Source organism: Morchella sextelata (genome assembly GCF_020137385.1).
Source record: "Morchella sextelata strain SCLS chromosome Unknown scls_27, whole genome shotgun sequence".
NCBI lineage: Eukaryota > Fungi > Ascomycota > Pezizomycetes > Pezizales > Morchellaceae > Morchella > Morchella sextelata.
Window position 1 is genome coordinate 72,755 of NW_025408642.1, and position 23,893 is coordinate 96,647.

Here is a 23,893-nt window from a genome sequence, read left to right on the forward strand (position 1 = left end):
GAGATGCAAGTAAAGTGGTGGTTTAACGGGGGTCTCTTCTAAGAAGAAATAGAATAAGATAGAATAGAGTGGGCCATGCAAGATAGACAATCAGGTTGCAGATTGTTCATAGATACTATCGCTAGAACTCAATAATCTTTAAAGGCTCTGCTCCCGATAAGAACTTGGTTTCTTTCTGATGAAGACTGGCGAGAACAGGACTGAAGGGCGAGAATCAGCCCGAGTACTTATACTCCGAAGGCCTCTATTCTCTACTCCTAACTCCTTACTAAGTTCCGGTGGAGCCTTACTCGGTGCCGGAAACAATATCACCGCTACCCCGCTTTTCTCTAAGCGTCAGCGGGTGCTTCCGATACCCAAGACAACCACCCTTAGTCAAAGCCTTTGTAACACCTGCAGCCTTGGTTGCCACACAATCGGAGCCTGCATGAATGAGCTGCCACTCAGATGTAAGCTTAATCATTGCTGTAGAGCTTTCGCTTATTGTAGACTTCCCTAGCATAGTCCCTGCCTCTTCGGCGGACTTACAATACTCAGAGGATTCAGAGGATCACCGGGCAATTAGAGCTTCACTCTGACCGGTCTTCTAGTCACTGGCGAGGCATAGACTCGGCAGTCATTACTCCTATAAATAGATCCCCTTCCTAGCGCTCGGAACGTAGTTACTCTAACAGCTGGTAGCTAACCACACTGTCAGTACTTGCATATCACCGTGCAACTGGCTTCTAAGAATAACTCTCAGCATATAACCGGGCCCTGTGTGTACTCATACACCAGACAGTTGAAATGGCTCCGTTACAGGTGGCTGGCTTATCGAGGCCCACTCCTGAACGTACCTTGCACAAGGGTGTTGATACATATACTGATGAACCGAGACGTAACCCAGTATGGGAATGGAAACTTCCGGTCAGGTACGGACGCAACATTCAGTATGATACCACCATTGTGGAACTAACAAACTATCCCTGAGCGATCAACAGTCCTGACTCCGAAAAATGGCAAAAGGCTGTGGAAGTTAAACTCGACTCACTCTGGAGGAATATTACGTGGAATCTGGTTGACATACCAGATTACCGAAAACTAGTAGACTGTAAATGGGTATATAAAATTAAATTTGGGCCCGATCGCAACCCCATTCGGTATAAAGCCCGACTTGTCACAAAAGGCTTCTCAGAGATTCTTGGTCAATACTTCGATCAAACCTATACTCCCATGACCCGATACGAATCCATCAGACTACTTCTTGTTCGCTGTCTACAAACCGGTGACCAATGCGATTAGATGTCTGTTACTAACACTTTTCTACCTGGCAAACTGCAGGAAGAAATCTATATGAAATCTCTACCTGACTACCTTACTCCTGGCAAAGCATGCAAACTAGTCAAATACATCTACGGCCTCAAACAGTAATCTCGGGAATGGTATACTCGTCTCTCCAACACTCTAATCAGAATGGGATTCAGAAAAGTGGACTTCGACCCTTGTATTTTCATTCATAAAACAAGGAAAGTGGTTATCGCCATCTATTTGGATGATATCCTTATCATCCAATGGTCTGTTGAACACAAAAACTGCGTGAGCCTTTAACTCCACGCAGAATTTGAAAACACAGAAACTGGTACAGTCAACTGGGCACTTGGGATCCACTTGATCCACACTAAAACTGGCGTGATACTATCACAGGAAGCCTATCTCAAGTGTGTACTTGTCGAATACGGTTTCAATGAATTTAGACCTGTGGCAACACCTAATGACAATAATGTTCACCTACAAAAGGGAACAGAAGCGGAGAAAATCAATGATCCAACAATCTATCAGTTTATTCGGTACCAGACCAGACCTTGTCTACACCGTTACGATGCTTTCACAATTTTCATCCTGCCCCATTCAAGCTCACCTGGCTGCAGTCCATCGCGCCCTTCATTACCTCAAGGGTACTTTTGATTGGTCAATCTTCTACGCAAAAACGCCACCCACTGCACTCATCGGCTTCAGTAACGCAAGCTATGCTTCCGACATCGCCGCTTATTTACAGGCCATTGCTTTATGCTAGGGGAAGCTTTCATCTCCTGGTGCTCTTATAAGCAGCGCTCCGTCGCTACCTCTACTACTGAGGCAGAATACATGCCTCTTTCAGATACCAGTCGACAACTGATATAGTTAAAGAATGCGATACGCGAATTGGAACGGAAACCAAAACTTTCTTTTATTATTTGCGGTGATAATAATGGTTCCCTGTCCTTGGTTAAAAATCCTATCTTTCATAAATGGTCTAAATATATTGATGTGTATTTTCATTTTGTTCGGGAACGATACGAAGATAAATTGTTTGAGTTGGAATATATTTCTACAAACGAAAACATGACAGATTTACTTACAAAGGGATTGGATAAGGGCAAGCATGCTTTATTCTCTTGTACTATTCACTGTGGCTCACCAAGGGATGTCTTGAAATAGTACGCTTAGCACATTTCATAGTATTGGAGGATTGTCATTTGTCATCATGAGTCATAGGTTTTGACTCATTCTTTCTCTGGTATTTATTAGTCATGTCTTTCTATTACTCATACGGCTATGATTCACTATGTTTTGTGTTACCTTTCTTTTGTATAAATATAGGGCATTCCTTCTTCTAGTTAGTTGGAATAACACGCTCAATTACTATACATCTCTACATACATTTTATCTATAGGGAAGGCGAGAGCCCTATCTAGGTGATACTTAAATGAAGACTTTAAATGAAAAGTGGCGTACTATTTATGGTCGCCGAAGCGCGGTATTAGTCGGATCCGTAGATTGTTGATTGGGACGGTCAGCTGACCACGATCCCGGTCAAGAAGCTCTCTTCTACTTATAATATAGTGTTTCTGACCACTTAACGAGTGAGATGATATTTATCATGCGTCTTCGCAGGCAAATCCCGTATAATGAAATGCGTGTAATGTGTGCATGTTGGTCTTATATAGTAGTGGATATGTGTAGGTATTTATGGAAATTAGTGTGGACCGCCTAGATGACTGAGGAAGTCCTAGGCATAGTTCATAAATATAGAAATTAAGTCGAATCTGAGTACAATGATGATGCGTGATGATGGCCAAAGCGGACGAGAGAAGAGGGATAAGCGAAGACGGGAGCTAGCTATATAAATACCATGTGGTAGGGCCTAGGGCTCGCACTGCTAAAGCTTCTGCTAGTGGGTGCGGTCACAAGCCGTCACCCGCACGCACCCACAGTCCCCCCTATATGAGGGATTCGATTTTTGTATTTAGGAAATTAAGCAAGTTTCTTGACGCACACCACAACCAGTTACCATCGTTACATATCCTGTGACTTGTTCTTGGCCCATGTTCTAACACCTGTCGTCTTCTCGCCCAACGTCTGATCATCCATTTGTCCGCGCCAGAAAGTGTGTAGATCATGGTAGAGACTGAAATCATGAAGGGGAGTTGTTATCTTGCCTACGGTCCATAAATTGTTGGGTTAGGGTTTAAATATCGTATCTTGGCGATAGGACTCAAAAAATCAAATAAGCCCCGTGTAACGATTTGCGCACCTAAACCTGACGTTTCTTGCTAATATTATCCATTTGGTATTATCAGTCTAATGTCTACGGGATTACATGGGCATTACTCCTTATTCCTCCTCCCCCTCTCCGTTCTCCTCCCCCTCTTCACAATCGTCAGAGACGTCGAGGTCGATGTCGGATTCGACATCGACCCCCCCTCCACCTCCACGGCCGATTAGTGCTACTAGCGCAGCGCGGGCTACTGGTGCAGCGCGGGCGTCGGCGGCGGGTGTCTCCTCGTCGTCGGAGACGTCGTAGGGATTTGTTACTGCCCCGTACCGGGGGTCGTCGTCGATTTTGGTATAATTTTGCTCAACACCGTGCTTTGATTTGACCATCTTCACCTTGGGGGGGGCGTATCGCGAAATGATCTACCCTCACATGTTTCCATGCCTCGGATTGGCCGATGCGATCCCAGAATAGGATCAGGGCCTGACGGTTGTAAAGTTGGGTATGTAGTGCATCTAGGTGAAACTTCACCATTGCGCACATGTTGACGTATCCCTAGTTGATAAGAATAGATAAAACTGACAAAAATGTAAGCGGGATTTCAACGAAGCGAGTAGAGACCAAGGGATACATACGTACCTATGGCAAGAGCCAGATAATACAGGTGAATCTGGCCGCCTGTGCAAGGAAAAGAATTGCCACAGGAACGACACATACTTAATAACGCCTCCCGCTGCAACCTCATAGCTGCAGCTCTCCCTATAGTGAACTGTAACGCACCGGCAAACAGATTCCCCATTAATCCGTATAGAGCGTCTGAAGCCCCATCGTGAGGAAGCCCCTTGGTGACTCCAACGAGGATTGCTATGATTGCCAAGAGTATTCCTAACAAAACATAGTTAACCCACTAAAAAACGTTAGCAAACTGATACACATAAAGCCAACATTCCACACAAACTTGCAAGGATAGAATAATCATACCCCGTCAGTCTTGTGGAGCATCTCGAGGCGAATCTTCTGCGGAGTTATCCCCCGAGCTCCCACCACCAAACGCAGAAGAGCTGCCCCTTGTGCTGTCTGTTCATAGGTTAGACCAAGGATATCAATATCCATTCCCATTAAGTAGGTCCCCCCGCTGCACCTGATCATTGTTGAATCGATTTGAATGAAGGCTTGAATCTGGCTCAGGATCTCCGCCTCGGGGCAACTGGGGCACCATCTGGTACGGTAGGTTCCGTGGTCCTTTCGGCTGATAATCTCAACCTTGACCCATTTACAAGTGGTCGGCAGATGAGTATGGACATGTGGAGCTAATGCCGCTTCAATGTCGAGGCAGACCACCATCTGGTGTTGTGGCTGTTGTTGTTGTCATTTTTGTTGATAAGCTCAACATTGACTCAACCGTGTTGACACCAAGGTCAATATGGTCAACGTTGGCTGCATCGTGTATCAGCCTCTTGTTCCTTATCGATGACTTGATGGAAACATACACACCTCGAGATGCCACATTATGTGGCTCTATCGTTAGGACGTTGATGATAGTATCGATGGTGGTGTTAGTGTCGTTAGGACGATGATGATGGTATCGATGATGATGCTGATGATCATAATGATGATGGCGATGATGCTGACGATGGCAAGACGAGGGAAGGAAGAGGAAGAGGAGGAGAGATTATTTCAAAGAGAGTGGCCCGGACTGGCCACCTCCCCCTGCCCGCTCTAGTATACGTACACAAGTATATGTGTACATGTAAGTTTCCTCCGCTATGCCCCGAGCCTCCACATGTACATGCCACTTATATTATATATGTACATGTCAACCAATAGAGGCCAACTACGCCAACATCAAGTCACCCTTCTCCCTGGGCCCTTCCTGTTTTCTCGGCCACTGTCATGGAATCAGGGATGAGGAACCTTCCTTTCACCACCCCCTCCCCACACTAAATCCAGTAACTTTATCAACGAATAACCACTAACCGACCCCCGACCCAACGAGGGTAACGTGCACATACCATCCATATATTCATCGAGGAGCATACATGTAAGATCCAGAGGCGTAAAATCCAGATGAGAAGCTGGATCTTCTCCGAGTGATAGTACGTGATTCATAAGCTCAGGTCATCTCTGCTTTTCACTTTGGCAGCAGCCAAGTATACAACTACTCATGTGAAGCATATGAACATTGGAGCTCGTACTGTGCTTACACCATTAGACACTCCTCTTTCCGGGACAGCGTAACCTCTCTATCCAATAGTTCCAGCCACCTGCACCAAGCCCTCCCCACCGAAGAGCTCCCGGGATGTCATTTCACCACACCTTGATTTTTTGCAGTCTTGTATGTCTGAGTAGTGGTCAAGCCACCATGAGTAGATGTGGCAGAGCGACCTCCGCCTCGCCAAGTAACCCCCCTCTTCAGAGCGCTCCCCATGCAAGACTCTGAGACCACACGTCCGAGTGATATCTCCTGACGCATGATAGACCGCCTTATATAGCCTCTATGTACGCTTCGGTTCAACGTACCACGCATTCGACAAATCTCGATCGACGGAGAAGTCCGATAGCCCCAGGTTTCACAACATGAATGTGCTCCTACCATCCGTATGGTATTAAATCCGTTTTACGTACCTCATTCTGCCCTCGGTCCATTACACCAATTAACTGTTTACCACTACAAACCGGCGACTCTTTAATGCCGACCCTGAATCAAAGCCCTGATAGAAGCTCAATACACGTACAGCCCAACTCAAGTTTAGATACCACGCATCAGGAATACCAGAACCCCAAACCGCAGAAGCAGCAGCAGCAGCAACAAACCCTAACCCTACTACAACCCTAACCCCGAATACTAGCGTGTCTTTCCTCGAACTCGAGAAAAACTGAAATGGTCACATACCGCCTGAGATCTGAGAATTAACTACATGGCAAGCCTTGTTCACAGCGGCAGTACTAGCCTAGGCTTATCAGAGCTCTTGAAATCCATCACGAGGATAGCAGAGAAATCTGCACTTCTCCTGCCGATAGAGCCTTGCGTGTGACATGTAACGGTGATTGGCACGATCGATGCATTATCAACAACTCTTTTAGCATGGCGAACACAGACTTCTCCAGCGAGCCTCGTGAGTCGTACGACGAGGCTGCTTTGTGATCATCGATAACCAACGCCGTGCGGGTACAACCACAGGCCTATGGGACATGCATATATACCGCTAGGTTCCCCCACCTACCTCAAGTGAAGGCGACCACTCGTTGCAAGGCAAACTCGCGGATTCAAGCTCATGCTGTAGATGGCGGCACTCTCAGCCATCCATGAAAGACGGCCAAGAGATAGGACTCGTAATAAATCCAGTAGATGAACGATAGAGTTGGTTTCTGGCTGAACATGCATGGAACGGCACAAACACCATAATTACATGCAGTACAGATCCAATCCATTTGGCATCGTGTGTTTTTCGGTGCTCGAGGGAAGACAAAGAGCATTAATATACCGACACCAGGACGCCTCAAAGTCTTTTATAATCGGGCCAGATAATCGCCTACCTGTATATCCCCTCATAAAGCCTACAATTAATCACCGTCAACCAACCCAGACCGACTCCTCATCATGGCCACCGCAGACGCTCCTCCACCCGGACACCGTCTCCCTCGGCCGCCTCACCACCAACGCCAACCGGCCGCCACCACCAACGACCTCTCCAACTCCTCCACCTGGTTCCGCGACGCCTGCCGCAACCCCGCCACGCGCCTCTGGCTGCAAGAGACGATCGAGCAGGAAGGTGCAGAACATGGCTCTGGAGGAGGGGAATCGGTGGAAGACGGTGTGGGACTGGAGGGGCGCAAAGAGGTTTGAGAGCGATGAGGATGATGTGTTTGAGGCGGAGTTGACGGATTTTAGTGATTTTGAGGATGATGGGGAGGGGATGGAGGTGGGGGGCGGGACGGATGGGCGGGGGGGTCGACAACTTATGGGTCGATAAACAGGGCAGAAGAGGGTCATTCTCAACTAGATCGGCCGTCGGGGCAAGCCTCTACCTGGATTGGATGGCCCTCAACTACTGCTGCTGTCCGGGGAATAGTCTTCATGCTCATCTTTCTGTTTGGCCGATGGCTGTTCGAATACCTCTGGCCGTCTGAAAGAGCGCGGTCGATCGAGGGGAGACCGACTTAGCAAATCGCATTGTATGATGGTTTCTATTCGAACATGTTGAAGTAGCTAGGTTCACCGAGAAGAAGAAGAAGCAAGACGATGAGTGTTTGTAACAATCTCTCTAATCGAATGTGAGAAGGATCAGATCCGCTATTTGTAGCAGGACGGATGAAAATGTTGAACATGTGTATGCTGTCTAGAAGAGCGCAAAAGACGCTCATACTGTGGTGACAAAGACACGTCCGGTATGAACGGGTTTAGCAAAACAGGGAAACAACGAAGCAAACATTGCCAACAACAGGACGGACATCGATGCATGGCGTTCATCCCAGATACGAGGCTGTGTAAAGAAGCAACATGGTATTTGAGTGTTCGGAGGGTCTGATTAAAATCCATGGTCTTGATGGTTTCACCCATCATCTCTAGAGGTCTTTCCCTCCCATGGCTGCCTTGTGTATCTGTTCTCGCCTCTCGCACAATATTTCCCATCGTCTTCTCGCTGCATCTCCTCACTTCGTCCAAACACCTGTTTGTAATCATCCCGGAGCATGATACCAAGGCAACCGAATCCACCACGGCATTGTGCGCCACGTCCGTCCTTGACACATCCATTTCGAGTTTGTCCCCTGCATGCCGCATTTACGTCAAGCACCAATACCCATTCCTTCCCGTGTGCGTTCTTAGCATCCACCGCCGAGAGTACATCCAGTAGTAGAGTACATGGCCCCATTGAGCAGAGAATATTTAGACTGCGGCAGATACATGTTTCTCCAGCTAGGAAGCACATCTGGTGTGCCATCGGTCGCGAGAGTTGTGCCCCACTCTCGCCCAACCCGACTTCTATGCCAACTTTCGAAACTCGAAACTCCAAGACAACTCGTAGGAAATACGAATCTAATCACCGCCATATAAATCTCCATCCAAGTCCGGAAAGGTCAGCCAAAACCTCTACCTCCGCGTGAGTAACCGTGAGTCACGCCGCATGGCCGTGCGTCGCATTAAAGTTATCCCTGCAGAGTGTTTTAATTCCTTGAGAGAATTCAACCTCCGAAGTCGATATGGCGCCCGCCCATACGCCCGTGAATACATAAATGCCCGATTCCACCTCCAGATCCTCCCTCCCCTAGCTCTCCCCCTCCAATCCTCTCAATCAAACCAGAATTCACTCACAATGCCCCGCACCACCCCCGGCACTTGCCCCCCCCCTCCCCCCCTTACACCGCCCTCCTCAGCGGCCTCCTCCCCCCGCTCTTCACCGCCGCCCTCTCCACCCCCGACACGCTCCCGCCCGACCTCCTCGCCGTAACGTTCTTCCCCTCCCTCGACGCCCACCTCTCCACCCGCCGCACCCGCGCCCTCACAACACTGCTCGCCGCCTTCTGGGCCATGGTCGCCGACACCGCCTGCCGCGACCGCAAATACCACACCCTCCTCGCGGTCTTCTCGCGCGAGATCCTGCCGCTGCTAGCGGCAAAGGGCGTGGGCGCCGAGACGTCGCTGGAGACGTACCTCAAGAGCACCCCGCGGCGTAACACCCCCTTCCCTTCCCTTCCCTTCTCTTCCCTTGCCTTGCCATTATATTACCGGCTATATACATGTAGCTAACGTCTGTGCCTAGCCGCACCTAACGACCGCGCCATCTCCCCGCTCCGAAACCTTCCCCGCCCAGCGCGCCGCCTACATCAACCACCTGCGCTTCCTCGCCCTCCTGACCTAGAAGCGGATCGTCGACTGCGGTGGTCTTCTCGCCGCCTGCACGCGCGGTGTGCTGCACGGGACCAGCGAGTTTGAATAGCTGTGTATATAAGAGACGTCAGACCATACTGTAGAAATGGAAGCTACCCCGTATACAGATAATATCCAGAAGCACAAGCTGACCAGGGCCGACTAAGCATCTCTAGCTTTCCTCTTCCCAATACTCAGAAAACATTTAAAAAAAAAAGAGCCCTACGTACATCAACAAAAATCTCAGCATGCCGAAATCGAATTCGCTCAATTCAATTATTACGCCTGGTAGAGGGGGACAGCATGCATCCTGTGTATATCTGGATCCCTGCCTACATATATATCTCGCGATGCGTCATGGCACAGCTTGATCTATAGACGCAGAACGACGTCACGTCACAGAACTAAAGCCGCATCCATCTGATCTCCATCTCCTGTGCAGATAGGGTGATAAGACCGCCAAGCACCCATCCCTAATATATCCCTAGTATGTAACTGGTAGACAGATTGGTCGTACCGCGGGAGTCGGTCATCCACGACCCAGATTACTTTTCAAAAGAGTGCCGACCTGTCTCCAGGAGGTAGTCCCCTACGAATACCAATAATCTTAATCATCAAACAATAAATTGATCATGCCGATGATATTAAGGGAGCTGGAAATGGTGTGGGGCAGCCTAAGGGAAGAATGAATCGGGTCTAGAAAAGGAAGCGGTGACAAATTGCTTATGGGGAAGGGAGATCGAATGGGTTAAAAAAAAAAAAAAAAAAAAAGGCGCCATCAATATTTCGTCACGCATTTCTGTACATGGGATTCTTCTCGAGCTCGTACGCGTGTTTTCATCGTTTTTGTTTTGTTTTGTTTTTTTTATTTCTTTGCGCATCACGTTTTATTGGTTTGTTAGATATTTTCATCACCTCCGGACTGTATACAATTAATGATGTAATCAATCAATCAATCAAACGCATTAATGAATTAAAGATAAAATTTTTATTTTAAATCAAATGCTGATGATATTGTAATCATAGACGATCACTCGATCCATGATGTCAATAATCAGGATAACCAGATTCTGTGTATTGGTAGGGTTAGGGTTGCACGCAATTGAACGAGATTATTCTTAGAAAGGGTACACGAAGCTCGCTGTCAATTCTCAAACCATCTTTCTACATCCAATTCATCGAGATATCAAGAATTGCCTTAACTGAGACTCGGGCGTGGGTTTCCGACTTCACGCTTTCCCCGGATACTTGTACATACATGTACAGATATACATACCGGGCTCTAGATTATGATATATCGGGGTCAAAAAAAAAAAACCCATAATCTTCATTTCTGAGTCTAAAAAACGTTAAGTTTCATGTCGCAGGTTAAAAGATCTTGATTTCTTGCATGTAAATTGAGCTCCAACAGCTCCGCGACTTCCGACAGAAGCCTTCCCGGTGTCAGATAACTTTCAATACCATAGAAGCTGATCCCACCAAACCCGGAGGTCACCTTCAGGACGAGTGCTTACAGCGTGAAACTGAGCATACGTCACTTTACCAACCCAAAGATCAAGTGCGCTACGTGTACGCTCGACTAGCTGACTCAATACCATCATCAATATCAATAGTCCGCATCACTTGAAATCGCCAAATTAAGTACAGAACTAAATCGACAGAAGCCATAATTAGAAAAGAAACATCCCAAAAAGAAATCTTCAAACATGGCTTTAAAATACACATTGCATACATCAATACTCAGAATATCTATATATAGATAGATACATGTAGATATAGTTGAGAAAGAAGAGACATGAAACGTTCGACGTCCCGCTAAACCACATTGTCCCCTTGATATCCAATATAAACCGCATATACAACTGAAAATTGAGCTCACGCGCGCCTACGTGTCTTCCACCAGCCTTTACTCTAGACAGCTTCACCACTCCCACAGCCTCTCCTCCGCCACCTACTCATCCTCATCTTCATCTTCCGAGGAATCATTGTCAGTTGACTCGTTCCAGTACCCTGCTCTCCAACGAATCATCCTCTCATCTTCCATCTGAATAGTTGTGACGTCGCCGTTCTCAAGGAGATATACTCTTAGCCAATCAAGCTCTTCAACAACGGGATACTCAAGTGGAAACTTTTCAAGCTTGTCTTGAACATTTGTCTTTGCACCAGCCTTCAGTAAACGTTTGATTGAACGCTTCGACGGCGCAGTGCCTGCAGGCGGCGCATCAAGGTGAAAAGCAACAGCGAGATGCAAAGCAGTTCGTCCCCCATTATCCACTGCGTCTATATTGCTTATAGGAATAAGAGCCTCGACTGCAGTGTCATTCCCAGTTGTTGCGGCGCACAGAAGTGGGGTGAGGCCGTTTTTGTCCTTTAGATTACTGTCGGCTCCTGCGTCATGGAGCGTTTTTATAACATCCGAGGTGCTACTTCTTTCACTCGTGGCCGCTAGATGTAGTGCCGACCTGCCAAGGGTATTTGTTGCGTCCACTTTGCTTCCTTTTTCCAAAAGAAGTTTCACCGCAGAATTATTACCATGCATTGCTGCGCACATCAAAGGCGTGAAGCCGTTTTTGTCCTTTAAATTACTGTTGGACCCTGCGTCATGGAGGGTTCTGATAACATCCGAGGTGCTATTTCTTTCACTCGTGGCCGCCGCTAGATGTAGTGCCGACCTGCCAAGGGTATTTGTTGCGTCTACTTTGCTTCCTTTCTCCAAAAGAAGCTTCACCGCAGAATTATTACCGTGTATTGCTGCGCACATCAAAGGCGTCCTGCTGGTATTGTCCGGTTGGTCGATAGATGGGGCGTGATTCAGGGAGAGGATGAATTCGATCACCGAAGGCTTGTTGTACTGTGCAGCTACGTGAAGGACAGTTGCCCCTCTTCCGGAAGTCGGAAGATTCAATATTTCCTTTGCTTTTTGCGAGAGTTTTTCCTCAGTTTCTTTACTCGTCTCTTGCTCAGCGTCCAGCGCGGTTTCTTGCTCGGGTTTCGGCTCGGCCTCCTTCTCGATCTCTTGCTCGATTCCTTCCTTGGCTCCCTGCTCGGCTTTCTGCTCAATCTCTTTTTCGACTTTTTGACCCGCCTCCTTCCCGCGTTTTGGCTCGGTTCCCTGATCATCTTCCAGAAAAGCCTTGAAGGCCTCTTCGAAATATTTGTCACCCAAAAAGGCCGCCAGATGGATTGCTGTGTATCCCGACAGATCCTCAGGCCAGCCCTTCCGAAGCCCGGAGAGATATGAAATAACGTGAGCGTGGTTTCCAGCGACGGCCAAGTGCAGTGCGGTGCGCCCATCGTTATCTCTGATGTTGATATCCACCTTTCCAATCACAACTAGCATTTTTACTGCTCTCAGATTACCCCTACTGGCCGCCATATGTAGTGGGTTCCTCCTATGCTCGGAGACCGCAAGAGGATCGGCACCTTTCCCCAAAAGTATTTGAATTACTTTAACGTGATCACCATATGCAGCCCAGTGTAGTGGTGTTCTTCTACGACTATCGCGAGGATTCAACTCGCACCCGTGCTCTATAAGTAATGCCACAAGGTCCTTTTGCCCCGTCCGAGCCGCGTTATGAAGTGGTGTAAATCCATCGTTCCCCTTAGCAGTTATTGGCGCCCCAGCCCCGAGAAGAATTTTAGCGATTGCCTTGGATTTCGCGTAATGTAAGGGTGTATACCCAGCAAAATCTGTTGGATCCGAAACACCGCGTGATTTGTCCTTGAGCTGTTTCGTAATGATATTAACGTCTTCAGGCAAATTACTCTCCACTGCGACAAGGTTATGCAGTTTAGTCCAGAACCCACGTGCATCCGGATATGATCTATCATCTGTCTCTCCCGGGGATTTCAGGCTGTATAACCACTCTTGCCACTCTTGGGAACATTCTGCTCTTTTCTGCCAAATATTTATCTGATTGATCTTAATCAACACGTCTCCATTTCCATATTTTTTCAACGCCTTGGTTATTTTCTTCCGTAGTCCGATAAGTTCTTGAGTTCTCTGAAATCTGTTTAAATTCCTATGGTTTAGTTCATTTTTACACCATTGAGCTTTAGAATGAAGAAGGCTTACTTCTTCCCCTCAAACCGGTGATATTTCTGTTCGCGAAATTGTTCAGTCATGTTTATTTCAAGAGTCAATTCCCGCATAAACTCCGTCAATGCACAGGTCGCCTGCTCAATTGCTGTCTGATACATACCCATATATTTGGGTCGAAAAGCCATAAAGCCCCACAGGTATAGCTCACCGGCTTCCTGCCAACGGTGATATGACTCCTGAACACGCCCACGTTCCCTGATAGAGTGAATCACCGCACTCATATCAGGAAGTTTATGCTTCATCATCAACGGAGGTATAACACTCAACATGATATCTTCGACAGATCCTAAGCCACTCCGCGATATATTCTCAACCACCCGATTAAGTTCTTTGTGTTCAAGCGTTATCGATTCGAAAAAGACTCTGCCACACTCGTCCATTTCCTGAACCAGTGGCATTAATTTGGTCGAGCCCTGTATAAATTTGACCGAATCGCATTGAGCAAAGGACCATATAAATGCAGAGAAAAGCTCCTGAGCGTATAGAACATCCAGAGGAGCATCAGAAATCACGCCCAATACCGGCTCAATGTCGCATAGAGACTTCTCATAGTAACCAAGAACGCGATGCCTCTCGAACTTGATGGATTGAATCGTACTTGGTGATTTAGAGCCGCAGTCATTTGGAGTAACACGTATCTCCCGATTGGCGTCAACTGTATCGATGCAAGCAGCTTCCTTGGGTGTGCTGAGCTCAATCTCAAATGCATCCGTCCCAGGAGCCTGGGGCGTTCCTAGGTCTAGGTCGCCCGTAGCCGTTGGTAGGAGTACCGCGGGCGCGGGCGGGAGCTTCTCGATCGGACTTTTAATTTTTACCTCTTTCACCAACGCAACAGCGCTGCCGAGCCACCAGTACATGCATTGAAGTATAGACGGATTACCTAGCGCAAGGAGCCGTAGGCTATGATTTCTCGATGCCGTTCCACTGAGACCGCCTTCTATACTCTGTTGGATCTTGCTACTGACTGCCTGCGATTCTTTCTCCGACACTGAGAATAGCCAGAGCGAGAGGAAAGCCTCAATTTGCGCCACATCCGCTTTCCATACTGAATCTTTCAGCGACAGATTGAATGTGATATCGTCTACTGGGGCGTCTGATGCTGGGGCTTTTGATGCTGGGGCGTTTGATATTGACCATACTAGGTTTTCCACACCCAAATCCTTTGGGAAAAATGCGTTCATGAAAGCTTCAATGGCCGAGGCCACACGAACAGCCTGCTCGAGGGCGGGCCCAGACCAGCCTGTCTTAGACCTAAGATCAATTCTTGCTTTTATGGTTTTCATGGAGGCTGATTCAGTCTCTGAGGTCTCGGTAAGTTTTTTGAGTTCTTGGTACCGATTAAAGTCCGAATCTACCACGCTTCGTACCTCCCACCCAAATGATCCCATCTTCCAAAAACCGTCAGGTTTACTGTCATTCCAAGGGCGATACAGTGCCCCATTTTTCCTTTGTATTCCTAGAAGCAGCGACCACCAATGTCCACGCGTTTCCCGGCCTTGCCCTTCAGCTGCCTGCCCTTCAGCTGCCTGCCCTTCAGCTGCCTGCCCACGCCGGCCCAGCAACCTACCACGGTCCTTGTCGTTCGATGTACGCGTTGCCAGCCAATCTATTTCGTGATCTTTTGGGACCGCAACCGCCCAAGGACTCTTAGACAAACCGCGGCGTATGTAGGCTCGCAGAATAATCATAGCGATGGTAGCAATAAGTTGAGATATTGAGGCATACCAGGTCATCGAACGAAGCCCCACAAACTGCAGTACAAAACCTGTAATTGCAACCACCGCCCCAGTAGTAGTGAGTATTGATGTAAAAAAGGTTTTTCGACTTCCCCTCTCCCTCCCTCGCCGTCGGGAGGTAATGACGTGATCACTCCTCTTTCTTGCCATAATCAAGTAGGAATCGAATATCTGATCGTTGACAGACCCGCCTTGTTGTATCCACAACATTTGAAGATCCCCGGCCCCGACTTTCGAATTCAATCTATTCAATCTATGGATTTCGGCTGTCGTTGCACTTTCAATAATATAGCTGCAGACAAATACCCCCGCAACAAGTACTAGCGTCCCCATACACGTAAGGGGAAATGCGTATGACCTCACATCTCTCCCGCCTTTCTTCTGCTTGAAATCCGGGTGATATGTTATGAACCAGTCAAACACAAGTACCCCAAGTTGGAAGATAACCCCCATCGCGGCTACAAAGTGGATCTCTGACCGTCCGTTGCGGAGGTGTATGTTCAGGGATATGTTGGGAGGTTCCTCGCTTAGCCTATCGACATCCTTTTTTGACCTGTTCGAATCGGTACCCGGAGCAGCTGGCCATTTCCTGTCGAGGTATTTCTTGGTCGCACCACAAACGTTCCCACATATCGCAAGTAGCTGATCAGGTTTGAAATAGTCTTTGAAATTTGTCCGGGTACCACGATCGTCCCCACATCCCTCAATACGTGGCTTGGGTCTGAAATATCTTTCGATCTTTGTCCGGATACTTATACGCGATGATGTTTGGCTACCTCCGAGGTTCTCCGGATCTCTATAGCTAGGAGCCGGAGCTTGTGGTAGAATATGGCCGATATTCGATAAACGCCCACCGAGACGGCTCGAAATCTCTAGCTCTTGCGCCTTGATCTTTTCCCACACCGGTTGTAAGGCAGGATATTCTGAAAAACCTATCAAGTGTCAGGCCTACAGCTTATAAACTAGCTATTCACCAGGATTAAGGGTATAGTATAGCAGCTGATCTCACCTTTTCGTATTAGAAGCCCTTCGTTTATTGCCTCTGACAACGTCTTAAAGCTACCTTTACCGCCCTCCATAAAGATAAGCTCCTTGATCGACGGTTTGCCCATCAATCTCACGACATGCCTGCCATTGAAAACTTCACAAACCTCACCAGAGGTAGACGACATCAGCTCTGACTCGGCAACAGCAATGTTCTCCTTCGCCCTCCCTATAAGAGCTTTTAGCCAGCTCCCACCTCCAACTCTTATCGCGCCTACGACTGCGGTAAGAACGCCGATGGGTGCCATCGAAAAGATGATGCTGTCTGCCCAACTCATAGACTCAGCCATGAACTGCATAGCTACTTGCTCTCCGAAGAGAGCAAGTATTGGGGCGAGATCTGAAAAGAGATTGTTGGAAAATTCATCGCCAGGATCAGAATCAGCAAATGTTGGTTGGCCTCCGACCATGGCTGATTATATGCGGTTTGGTGTACAAGCTGTAAGTCGACGTGAAGTCCAGTGCGGAAGAATTAAACGAAAGATGAAGATATCGGGAAAACCCTTGATCAAGATATGATATAGCCAGCACTCGCTAGGAAGGCTTTCTTTAGCACCGAGAGAAGGTTTAAAGGTAGGGGATATGGTTGATTTATATATGTAAGAATAAAGTTCACATATCAGAAATTGGACAGCTGCGTATCCTTATTACAAGTACAACACTGTAGGTACTTTATGCTGAAGACCCTGTAGGCATGGCTTAAGCCTTACGTTTCACTCTAGTACTCTAGATCTACATGTAGCCTGGATACAGCTGCATGTTCCGGATCCGTTGGAAATGTGATGGGGACCACCCTTCCCACCTTAATCCACGGTTCGTCAAGGATTCTACCAATTAACATTGCTTCAGATCATAAGATGATATATAGTATACGTGCGTGAATTCAGCCTCTGTCTATTGATGGTAGTACGAAATGCGCACTCACCATACAAACTAGGCAATATTTTGTGTACTAGAACACGTATGTACGCATACCAGGTCTGCGCATTTCTATCGCCACTCGTTTAATTTATTTTCCAATGCCTTTTAATGCCACAAACTTGACGTCTTTCAGCCCTATGAAGGCCGGCCCCAAATTCCCTCGCCAAGTGCCGATATTCATTCGCCCCTATACTCGCTTTAAAGGCCAGCTATACTATAAACTCTAGTACTTCACGCGGTGCTTATATTCGACGTCAATTAAGTACGTGTAGACGTCTAAAAGTACGTCTAGAAACATGATATATATATATATATCAATAGCGCCGTACTACCAACATATATCTGCCTTGTGCGGGTTAATCAAGCGGGGAATTTTGAGTGAAGAATTCAGCCGAATCTTCAATATATTTAACAGCTGCCTGCAGCTCAACATCCACTTACTGCAAGATTTGTTGGCTATACCCCTGCTGTCTTGCAAATAATCATTTGCCGAGGATGCCTTACTGCGCATTGGAATTTCAAAAAGCATCACATATGTCTGTATGTACGTCCAGGGTCCCCTCAAGAAGAAACATGGAGGCGCAAAGTGCAAGGAGCACCCAGGTTATATACCAATCCAGAGCTCAATTTTTTGGAGCTTTGGGGATCTTTTATCGTGATTTACAAGTTTTATATTACATATAAACATCATGTGTATTATGTTAAATTATAAACCTTCCCCGGAGCCCGGATCTTGAATCGTTATCAATCTCTTGCATGGTTCTTCGCACTGCCCGAAATGCAGTAATGATATAAAGTGATCGATTGGACAACACTTAAAAGCACTACATCCAAACAACGAGCACATTAAAAAAAATCAGTGCATATACGCACATATACTTTACATGTATGCACCCAAAATGCCTCTTGATCGCCACCCCACAATTAACTTCTCCACAGGTCGGCGTCGCGAAATGAAGACTTTATACTGGCATATAACGCCGATTCTAATGACGGGACATGAAAAACTAGGATTCAACCTTAAAGGTTTCCAATACTCTCAGCTAATTGAGCTCGGCAATTAATGACCCGTAGGTTGTCCACCTACAGCATGGACTCTACGCGTGCACAGACGTTTCAGTACGGGAATTAATCCGCTCTTGTCCTACCGGCTGTATCTATGTACATGATTTATATTTCCCTATACATACATGTATTCGCTCATTGATCTCACGAGGCATGCCTACATGCAGGAGTATAATTGCCACTCGTAGTTAACCGAAACTCATACGATCATGCCATAGTACATGCCAGAATGTTCCAAATCTCAAAACACAACCATATCTCAATGTCAGATCTAGATATGACTACTTTCCTACCTGATGTGACCAATCTTCCTTATTGATTAACATCCGGACCCCGTATTATATCTTCAGCCTCAGAATCTACTTAACCAGCCAGATCAGGCGTCAATAGCAATATTCATACCTAGTCGATAAATCTAATTATAAGACATCAAAAAATATATATATATGTACAACCTAATGCCGGGACTATCAACGGTGATTATGAAGGAATTCTTTCTGCATCTTTATCATAATTATAACATTTATCCGCATTATATACTCGAGGCAGGAAATTGTAAGAAGAGCTAGAACCTGAAAATACTACTAGAGTAAGGGGATGACACTCAAAGTGATTTCCAGGTTCCGAATTTCTTACCTACCCGAGTAGTATGTAGATAATATGGTCATGAGAGATCCTGTAAATTCAACTACTTGTGACGCCGCGCGAAGTGCACCACCAGAGTTCGCATGCGCATGTACAGACATAACATCAAGATACCTGCGCCTGCCCGTCCACCGATCGAGATGTTGGTGGCCGATCTCTCTTGGAAACACCTTGCAATTGCAATTAGAACCAGATCCTTAACCCAGCACTTTGAATCTCGAGCGGCTATGAATATGCGATAAGTAATCACCGAGCCCACTCACAGCTTATCTACGATATCCTTCTAAGCATATATTGGATAGCTGATATATATATATTCCCACCCACTAGAGCTGAGCCTGAATGACTTATCGCCAAGGCCTCTTCAGCATGCAACTGGGTAGCTATGACGTTTGTTTTCAGCATCTACTTCTACAACTAACCTCTCACTTTCTAATAAATATGCAATGCTAAATATTACGTGATCCTTGAGTATTTCCCCCGAAAGATGCCATTAGGATACCGTCTTGCAATTGGCTGTGTAGAATAGCCCCACAGAGTTAATTCTGAATACTTTGCCAACGTTCGGTGATATTTTACCTTGAAGATCCTTATAATCGTGTGTCGTACCGAAACCCGACAGGAATAATGAGGACCTCAAATCTGCAGGTTGGCGACCACATATTAGGGTATCTGCGAATACGTTCGCCTAACTAACGTATAATGGTTATCTCAAATTATAGAATTGGTATTTAGAAACGGAACTATAGGCAAGTTTTCTTTGACTGCCTCCCATATTCTTGCATTATGAGTGGAATTGTATCGACGCATTATGTTGCTTCTCGGGGATATCCAGGAGCGGTTAAAAGGCGGTTGTAAGAAGAAATTATAAATAGATTTAACTCCCCTAGGTTCACTAAAGTACCTACTCCAAGACTGCATCGCAGGATCTGACATCATAAATATGCGAGAGTGGTTGCTTCTGTGAGAGTTGATGTCGAATATCAGGCAGACGTGAGAGTAATGCGGTATGCAGTCTATGTTAATACTTTTAACGCACATGAGAAGGGATGTAGGTACATATATGTAGGCGAAACGATCAAAGCATTCGGGGAGCTCACTTTGAACAATAGGTTAGGTAATACCGCATCCTATAGGACCACATTGAATGAACTCCTAAATGACTTCCATAAGAGATTGAGAACGGCATTCACCCCTCGTGATCACGAATATTCAGGGCTTTGAAAATCCTGTGGTAGGGTGTAACAATACTAGATTACCATGTGAGCATCGCTCTACGCCCAAGTGGTTCAGGTCTATACTTACGTATGGGATTTCAATGTAATGTATGGCAGCTGCAGAAAATTGTGGAGTTAGTGAAGCCTTTTTGAAGATGGGAGGAGACATTGAGTTACGTTAATGTCAAGCGTGCCATAGCTCAGGAAATGTGGGAAGTGTATTCAAGTCTCAATGCTTCTCGACGAGCGAACGAAACCGTGCCTTTTCAAAGCGATGAACCAACTGTACTATTATGATGACGGACGAAGAGACTCGGCGTGACAAGAATATAAACTAGATGTTGCCATTTCTGAACACCTATCCCATGCCTGCCGCGCCTCTCGGCTATGTTCAGTCAGGTACTCCGCTCCATATATCGCCATTGGTCATCCCTGTTAAGCGAACACCGACCGCATGTGCCACAATGTTCAGCATATAATTCATAGAAGGTCTACATGTACTTACCATCGATATAAATTTTATCCCCTTAATTCTATTAGAAGTGAACCATCATGGGATATATATATGCAGACTGTTTTGCCATATATTGTGAAAGAGTGTGTATATTAACGTACGACATCTACACGACCAGATTCAAAGGACAGATGTGAGCCCCGCAATATCACAGAGAAGTGAGCTTGGTGATAACACACGTATATCTCTCAATGGTTAATTGATAATGAGTGAGAAGAATTATATGACCCTTGTACGGCGATAAAGAACTGTCTCTTACAATAAGTCAGCGAGTTAAACCTTGAAAAGCTTCTCCGGAGTACCGGAAAACTGCCCACCTCCCCACGCAAAACAGTCCCTATTCAGGTGGTAGTCACACAGTCGAATCTATCACTGTAATAAAGAAGTATCGTGGAGTTCTGATGACTAATCATCAAATATCACTCGCAGGGTTAGGGTATTTCTTGAGCTCATTGTTTCGTTTCTTTAAATCACAGTTGAGATGATACCCGACCCTCCTGTATGCTGAAGTCAACATATCTGGGGGTTCCAGATTTGTAGAAAGTTTGTGTTGCCCTAGGCTGTCCGTGACGCCTATTGTTGGTGGCTGAGGCTGAAGGCAATGTTGTGGAGCACATCTCAGCTGAGAATGGTTCATATTTGGCTCTAGAATTGTCGATATCAATCTATCCCTTCCGCCGTAGAGTTTGTAGCGGAGGCCGCAGTGGCCCTTAGTAAGCGTAACCACCCATAAATTCATTGAGTTAACTGTGTCCCGCGCCTTACGTACCACCTTGGCCTATCAATCAACCCTGGTCGCTTGATACTGGGGATGTTTACTTTCAACTAGCTCGGCTCAACTGCACATACTCATTCTTGTCGACATGAACAACTGCAGCCACAATTGAGCCCATCACGTTGAGAAGTTCTCTGCTCTGCATATTGGGCACCATCTCAAACCTTTCATCAGGTCATCCGCCCCTCATGCGGCCCAGCTGTAGAATATTCCCATCCCCATCTCAGCTTTCTCGGGACAGAGAGACAACGGCAGGTAAACTCATCTTCTCATACACGATGATCTAAACTCAGATTCTTTAGGCTCTCGTCGAGTATATAAAGCAGCTATGTTCGCCTATTCCCTTCTATCTCCCACCAATCAATCAACTCAAGAAAATTAAAGAAAACTTCTCATCAATCCACTCCGTCGAAACAATGTCTACTAAGGAAAGTCATCGCCCATTGAGATTACTATCTCTAGGTAAATCTCCATGGTCCTCAGGTGCACTAGTATCAGTGAGAACTCTAACAGATTTAGATGGCGGGGGAGTTAGGGGACTTTCTTCGCTTATAATACTTGAACGCTTGATGTGGAGGGCCGATCCCAATGCTAGAGTTTCTGATTATTTTGATATGATTGGCGGTACAAGCACAGGAGGGTTTGTTCCCCTTATATCGAGCATAAGAGACTGAATACTAATTTCCTGTTAATATGAAGCATCATCGCTATTATGCTTGGGTGTTTGGTACTACTCCTGTCCTGGAACATCTTAAATTATTCAATGCTAATGAACTGGGTAGAATATGAAAGTCTCTGACTGTATTGATGCATACGGAGAACTTTCCCGAATGATCTTCAAACTCTCCTGGATAAAGGGTAATCCCGCCGCTAGAGGTCTTCGTGCAGCCGTTGGTGCTGCGCAATTTGATTCGGAAACCTTGAAGAAAGCAATTTTTCAGATCCTGGAAAAGTATCTTCCTAAGGAAAGGAGGGGAAACAGATCAGTTAAAGATGTTCCATTTCTTTGCGACACAGATAAGTGTAAAGTGTATGTTCTAGCCTCCCTCTATTCATAAGGCTCCATAGAACACATGAATGGGCCGGGTTCATAATGTTAACCGTCAACAGGTTTGTGGTGGCAGCCCAATACGCCGACGGAGCTCCCACTCTTATCCGGAACTATACCAGCTCCGATTCTCCAGAAAATATGGATTTCAAGATCTTCGAAGCAGCTATTGCTACTTCTGCAGCCCCGACCTATTTCTCCCATTTCTCTAAGCAAAGGGAGGGCAATACTGATACGGCCGACTTTGTGGATGGGGGCATTGGGTCTAATAATCCCATTCTACATCTTGATATCGAAAGGAAAAAGTTTTTTGGAGATCGCAAGATTGGTTATGTCATCAGTGTGGGGACAGGTATTGCCACCACAGCTACAGAGGTCTCGACAAATCCAATCTCACTGGCGAAAAAGATTTTAAGCATCCTGACGGATTGTAAATCGGCTCACACACTTTTCAACCAGCTCAATCGAGACTATAAATATTTTCGTTTTGCTGCAGATGGGTTGGATGGTATTGCACTTGACGAGTGGTCGGAGTTGCAAAAGATTAGACAAATCACCTCAAGTTATCTCGCGGCTAGTGAATGGCTTATCGGCGATTGTATAAAGCTTATGAAGAAATTAAACGATCCAAACCAACTAGGTGGTAAGAGGAGAATGACTTACTCCTAATAAACATGTGGAAACCCCGGCACTAACAGTGTTGTAGAAGTAGAACCTCTGAACCCTGAGCAAAAAGGTATGTCTATACGCAGAGATACTCCATTTTTCTGATAAAACTTGCGCAAATATAGCTAACTCAAAGTTTTCATGATAGATTGTATGGGTAAACTATCCTTTCCTCAGATCGATAACCGTCAAATCGAAGCACAAACAGCAGAAAATACCTTCGAGTGGATCTGGAAAGCCGATGGAAAGTTCCGCAAGTGGATTGATGGAGCAAAGGGCAACACATTTTATGTCACAGGCAAACCAGGCTGTGGAAAATCGGCACTCATGAAAAAAACCCTAAGTCTACTGCAACGCGATCTGAGTTACAAGAGTTTGGCAGTTGCAAGCCATTTCTTTAATGGTAGAGGAATAGATTTACAAAAGAGTTTGGAAGGCATGCTGCGGACACTCCTCGTGGACATCCTCATATTACACCCCCACCTCTTCGATCATATCCTCAAAGACCACATGTATCAGAATGATCGACAAGCTCTAACCGCTTGGACGTGGCACACGAACAACCTAAAAAAGCATCTTAAAACGATGCTCGCCGATCCTTCAATTTCTCCCATTATATTATTTATTGATGCGGTAGACGAGTGTTTAGACGAGGATAAAGACGCAATAATCACTCTTTTGGATGACATTGCGGATATTCCAGGTGTCAAGCTCTGCATATCAAGTCGCATTCATCCCGGGGGTGGCAACCCAGATCTGATTCTCGACAGGGAAAAT

The 23,893-nt window shown here is 46.2% G+C and overlaps 5 protein-coding genes across 5 annotated transcripts; 3 read left to right on the forward strand and 2 right to left on the reverse strand.

Annotated features, from left to right (window-relative positions):
- Positions 1 to 3,633: 3,633 nt before the first annotated feature.
- H6S33_008582 (uncharacterized protein) lies at positions 3,634 to 5,023 on the reverse strand (the record flags this gene model as incomplete). Its single annotated transcript, XM_044840049.1, has 6 exons — positions 3,634 to 3,888; positions 3,947 to 4,029; positions 4,232 to 4,421; positions 4,496 to 4,870; positions 4,928 to 4,951; positions 5,009 to 5,023. The coding sequence occupies 6 exons, from the start codon at positions 5,021 to 5,023 to the stop codon at positions 3,634 to 3,636; spliced, it is 942 nt and encodes a 313-aa protein (XP_044687696.1).
- A 1,901-nt stretch (positions 5,024 to 6,924) lies between these two features.
- H6S33_008583 (uncharacterized protein) lies at positions 6,925 to 7,488 on the forward strand (the record flags this gene model as incomplete). The annotated part of the gene is made up of 1 exon (XM_044840050.1): positions 6,925 to 7,488. One exon carries the CDS (start codon positions 6,925 to 6,927, stop codon positions 7,486 to 7,488), a length of 564 nt encoding a protein of 187 aa, XP_044687697.1.
- A 1,012-nt stretch (positions 7,489 to 8,500) lies between these two features.
- On the forward strand, positions 8,501 to 9,449 carry H6S33_008584 (uncharacterized protein; the record flags this gene model as incomplete). The annotated part of the gene is made up of 3 exons (XM_044840052.1): positions 8,501 to 8,616; positions 8,891 to 9,186; positions 9,277 to 9,449. The coding sequence occupies 3 exons, from the start codon at positions 8,501 to 8,503 to the stop codon at positions 9,447 to 9,449; spliced, it is 585 nt and encodes a 194-aa protein (XP_044687698.1).
- A 1,885-nt stretch (positions 9,450 to 11,334) lies between these two features.
- Positions 11,335 to 16,675, reverse strand: H6S33_008585 (uncharacterized protein; the record flags this gene model as incomplete). Its single annotated transcript, XM_044840053.1, has 3 exons — positions 11,335 to 13,393; positions 13,459 to 16,153; positions 16,231 to 16,675. 3 exons carry the CDS (start codon positions 16,673 to 16,675, stop codon positions 11,335 to 11,337), a joined length of 5,199 nt encoding a protein of 1,732 aa, XP_044687699.1.
- Positions 16,676 to 21,818: 5,143 nt separating this feature from the next.
- On the forward strand, positions 21,819 to 23,531 carry H6S33_008586 (uncharacterized protein; the record flags this gene model as incomplete). Its single annotated transcript, XM_044840054.1, has 8 exons — positions 21,819 to 21,864; positions 21,922 to 22,042; positions 22,102 to 22,129; positions 22,185 to 22,432; positions 22,513 to 23,093; positions 23,157 to 23,186; positions 23,265 to 23,273; positions 23,524 to 23,531. 8 exons carry the CDS (start codon positions 21,819 to 21,821, stop codon positions 23,529 to 23,531), a joined length of 1,071 nt encoding a protein of 356 aa, XP_044687700.1.
- Between the last annotated feature and the right edge of the window lie 362 nt (positions 23,532 to 23,893).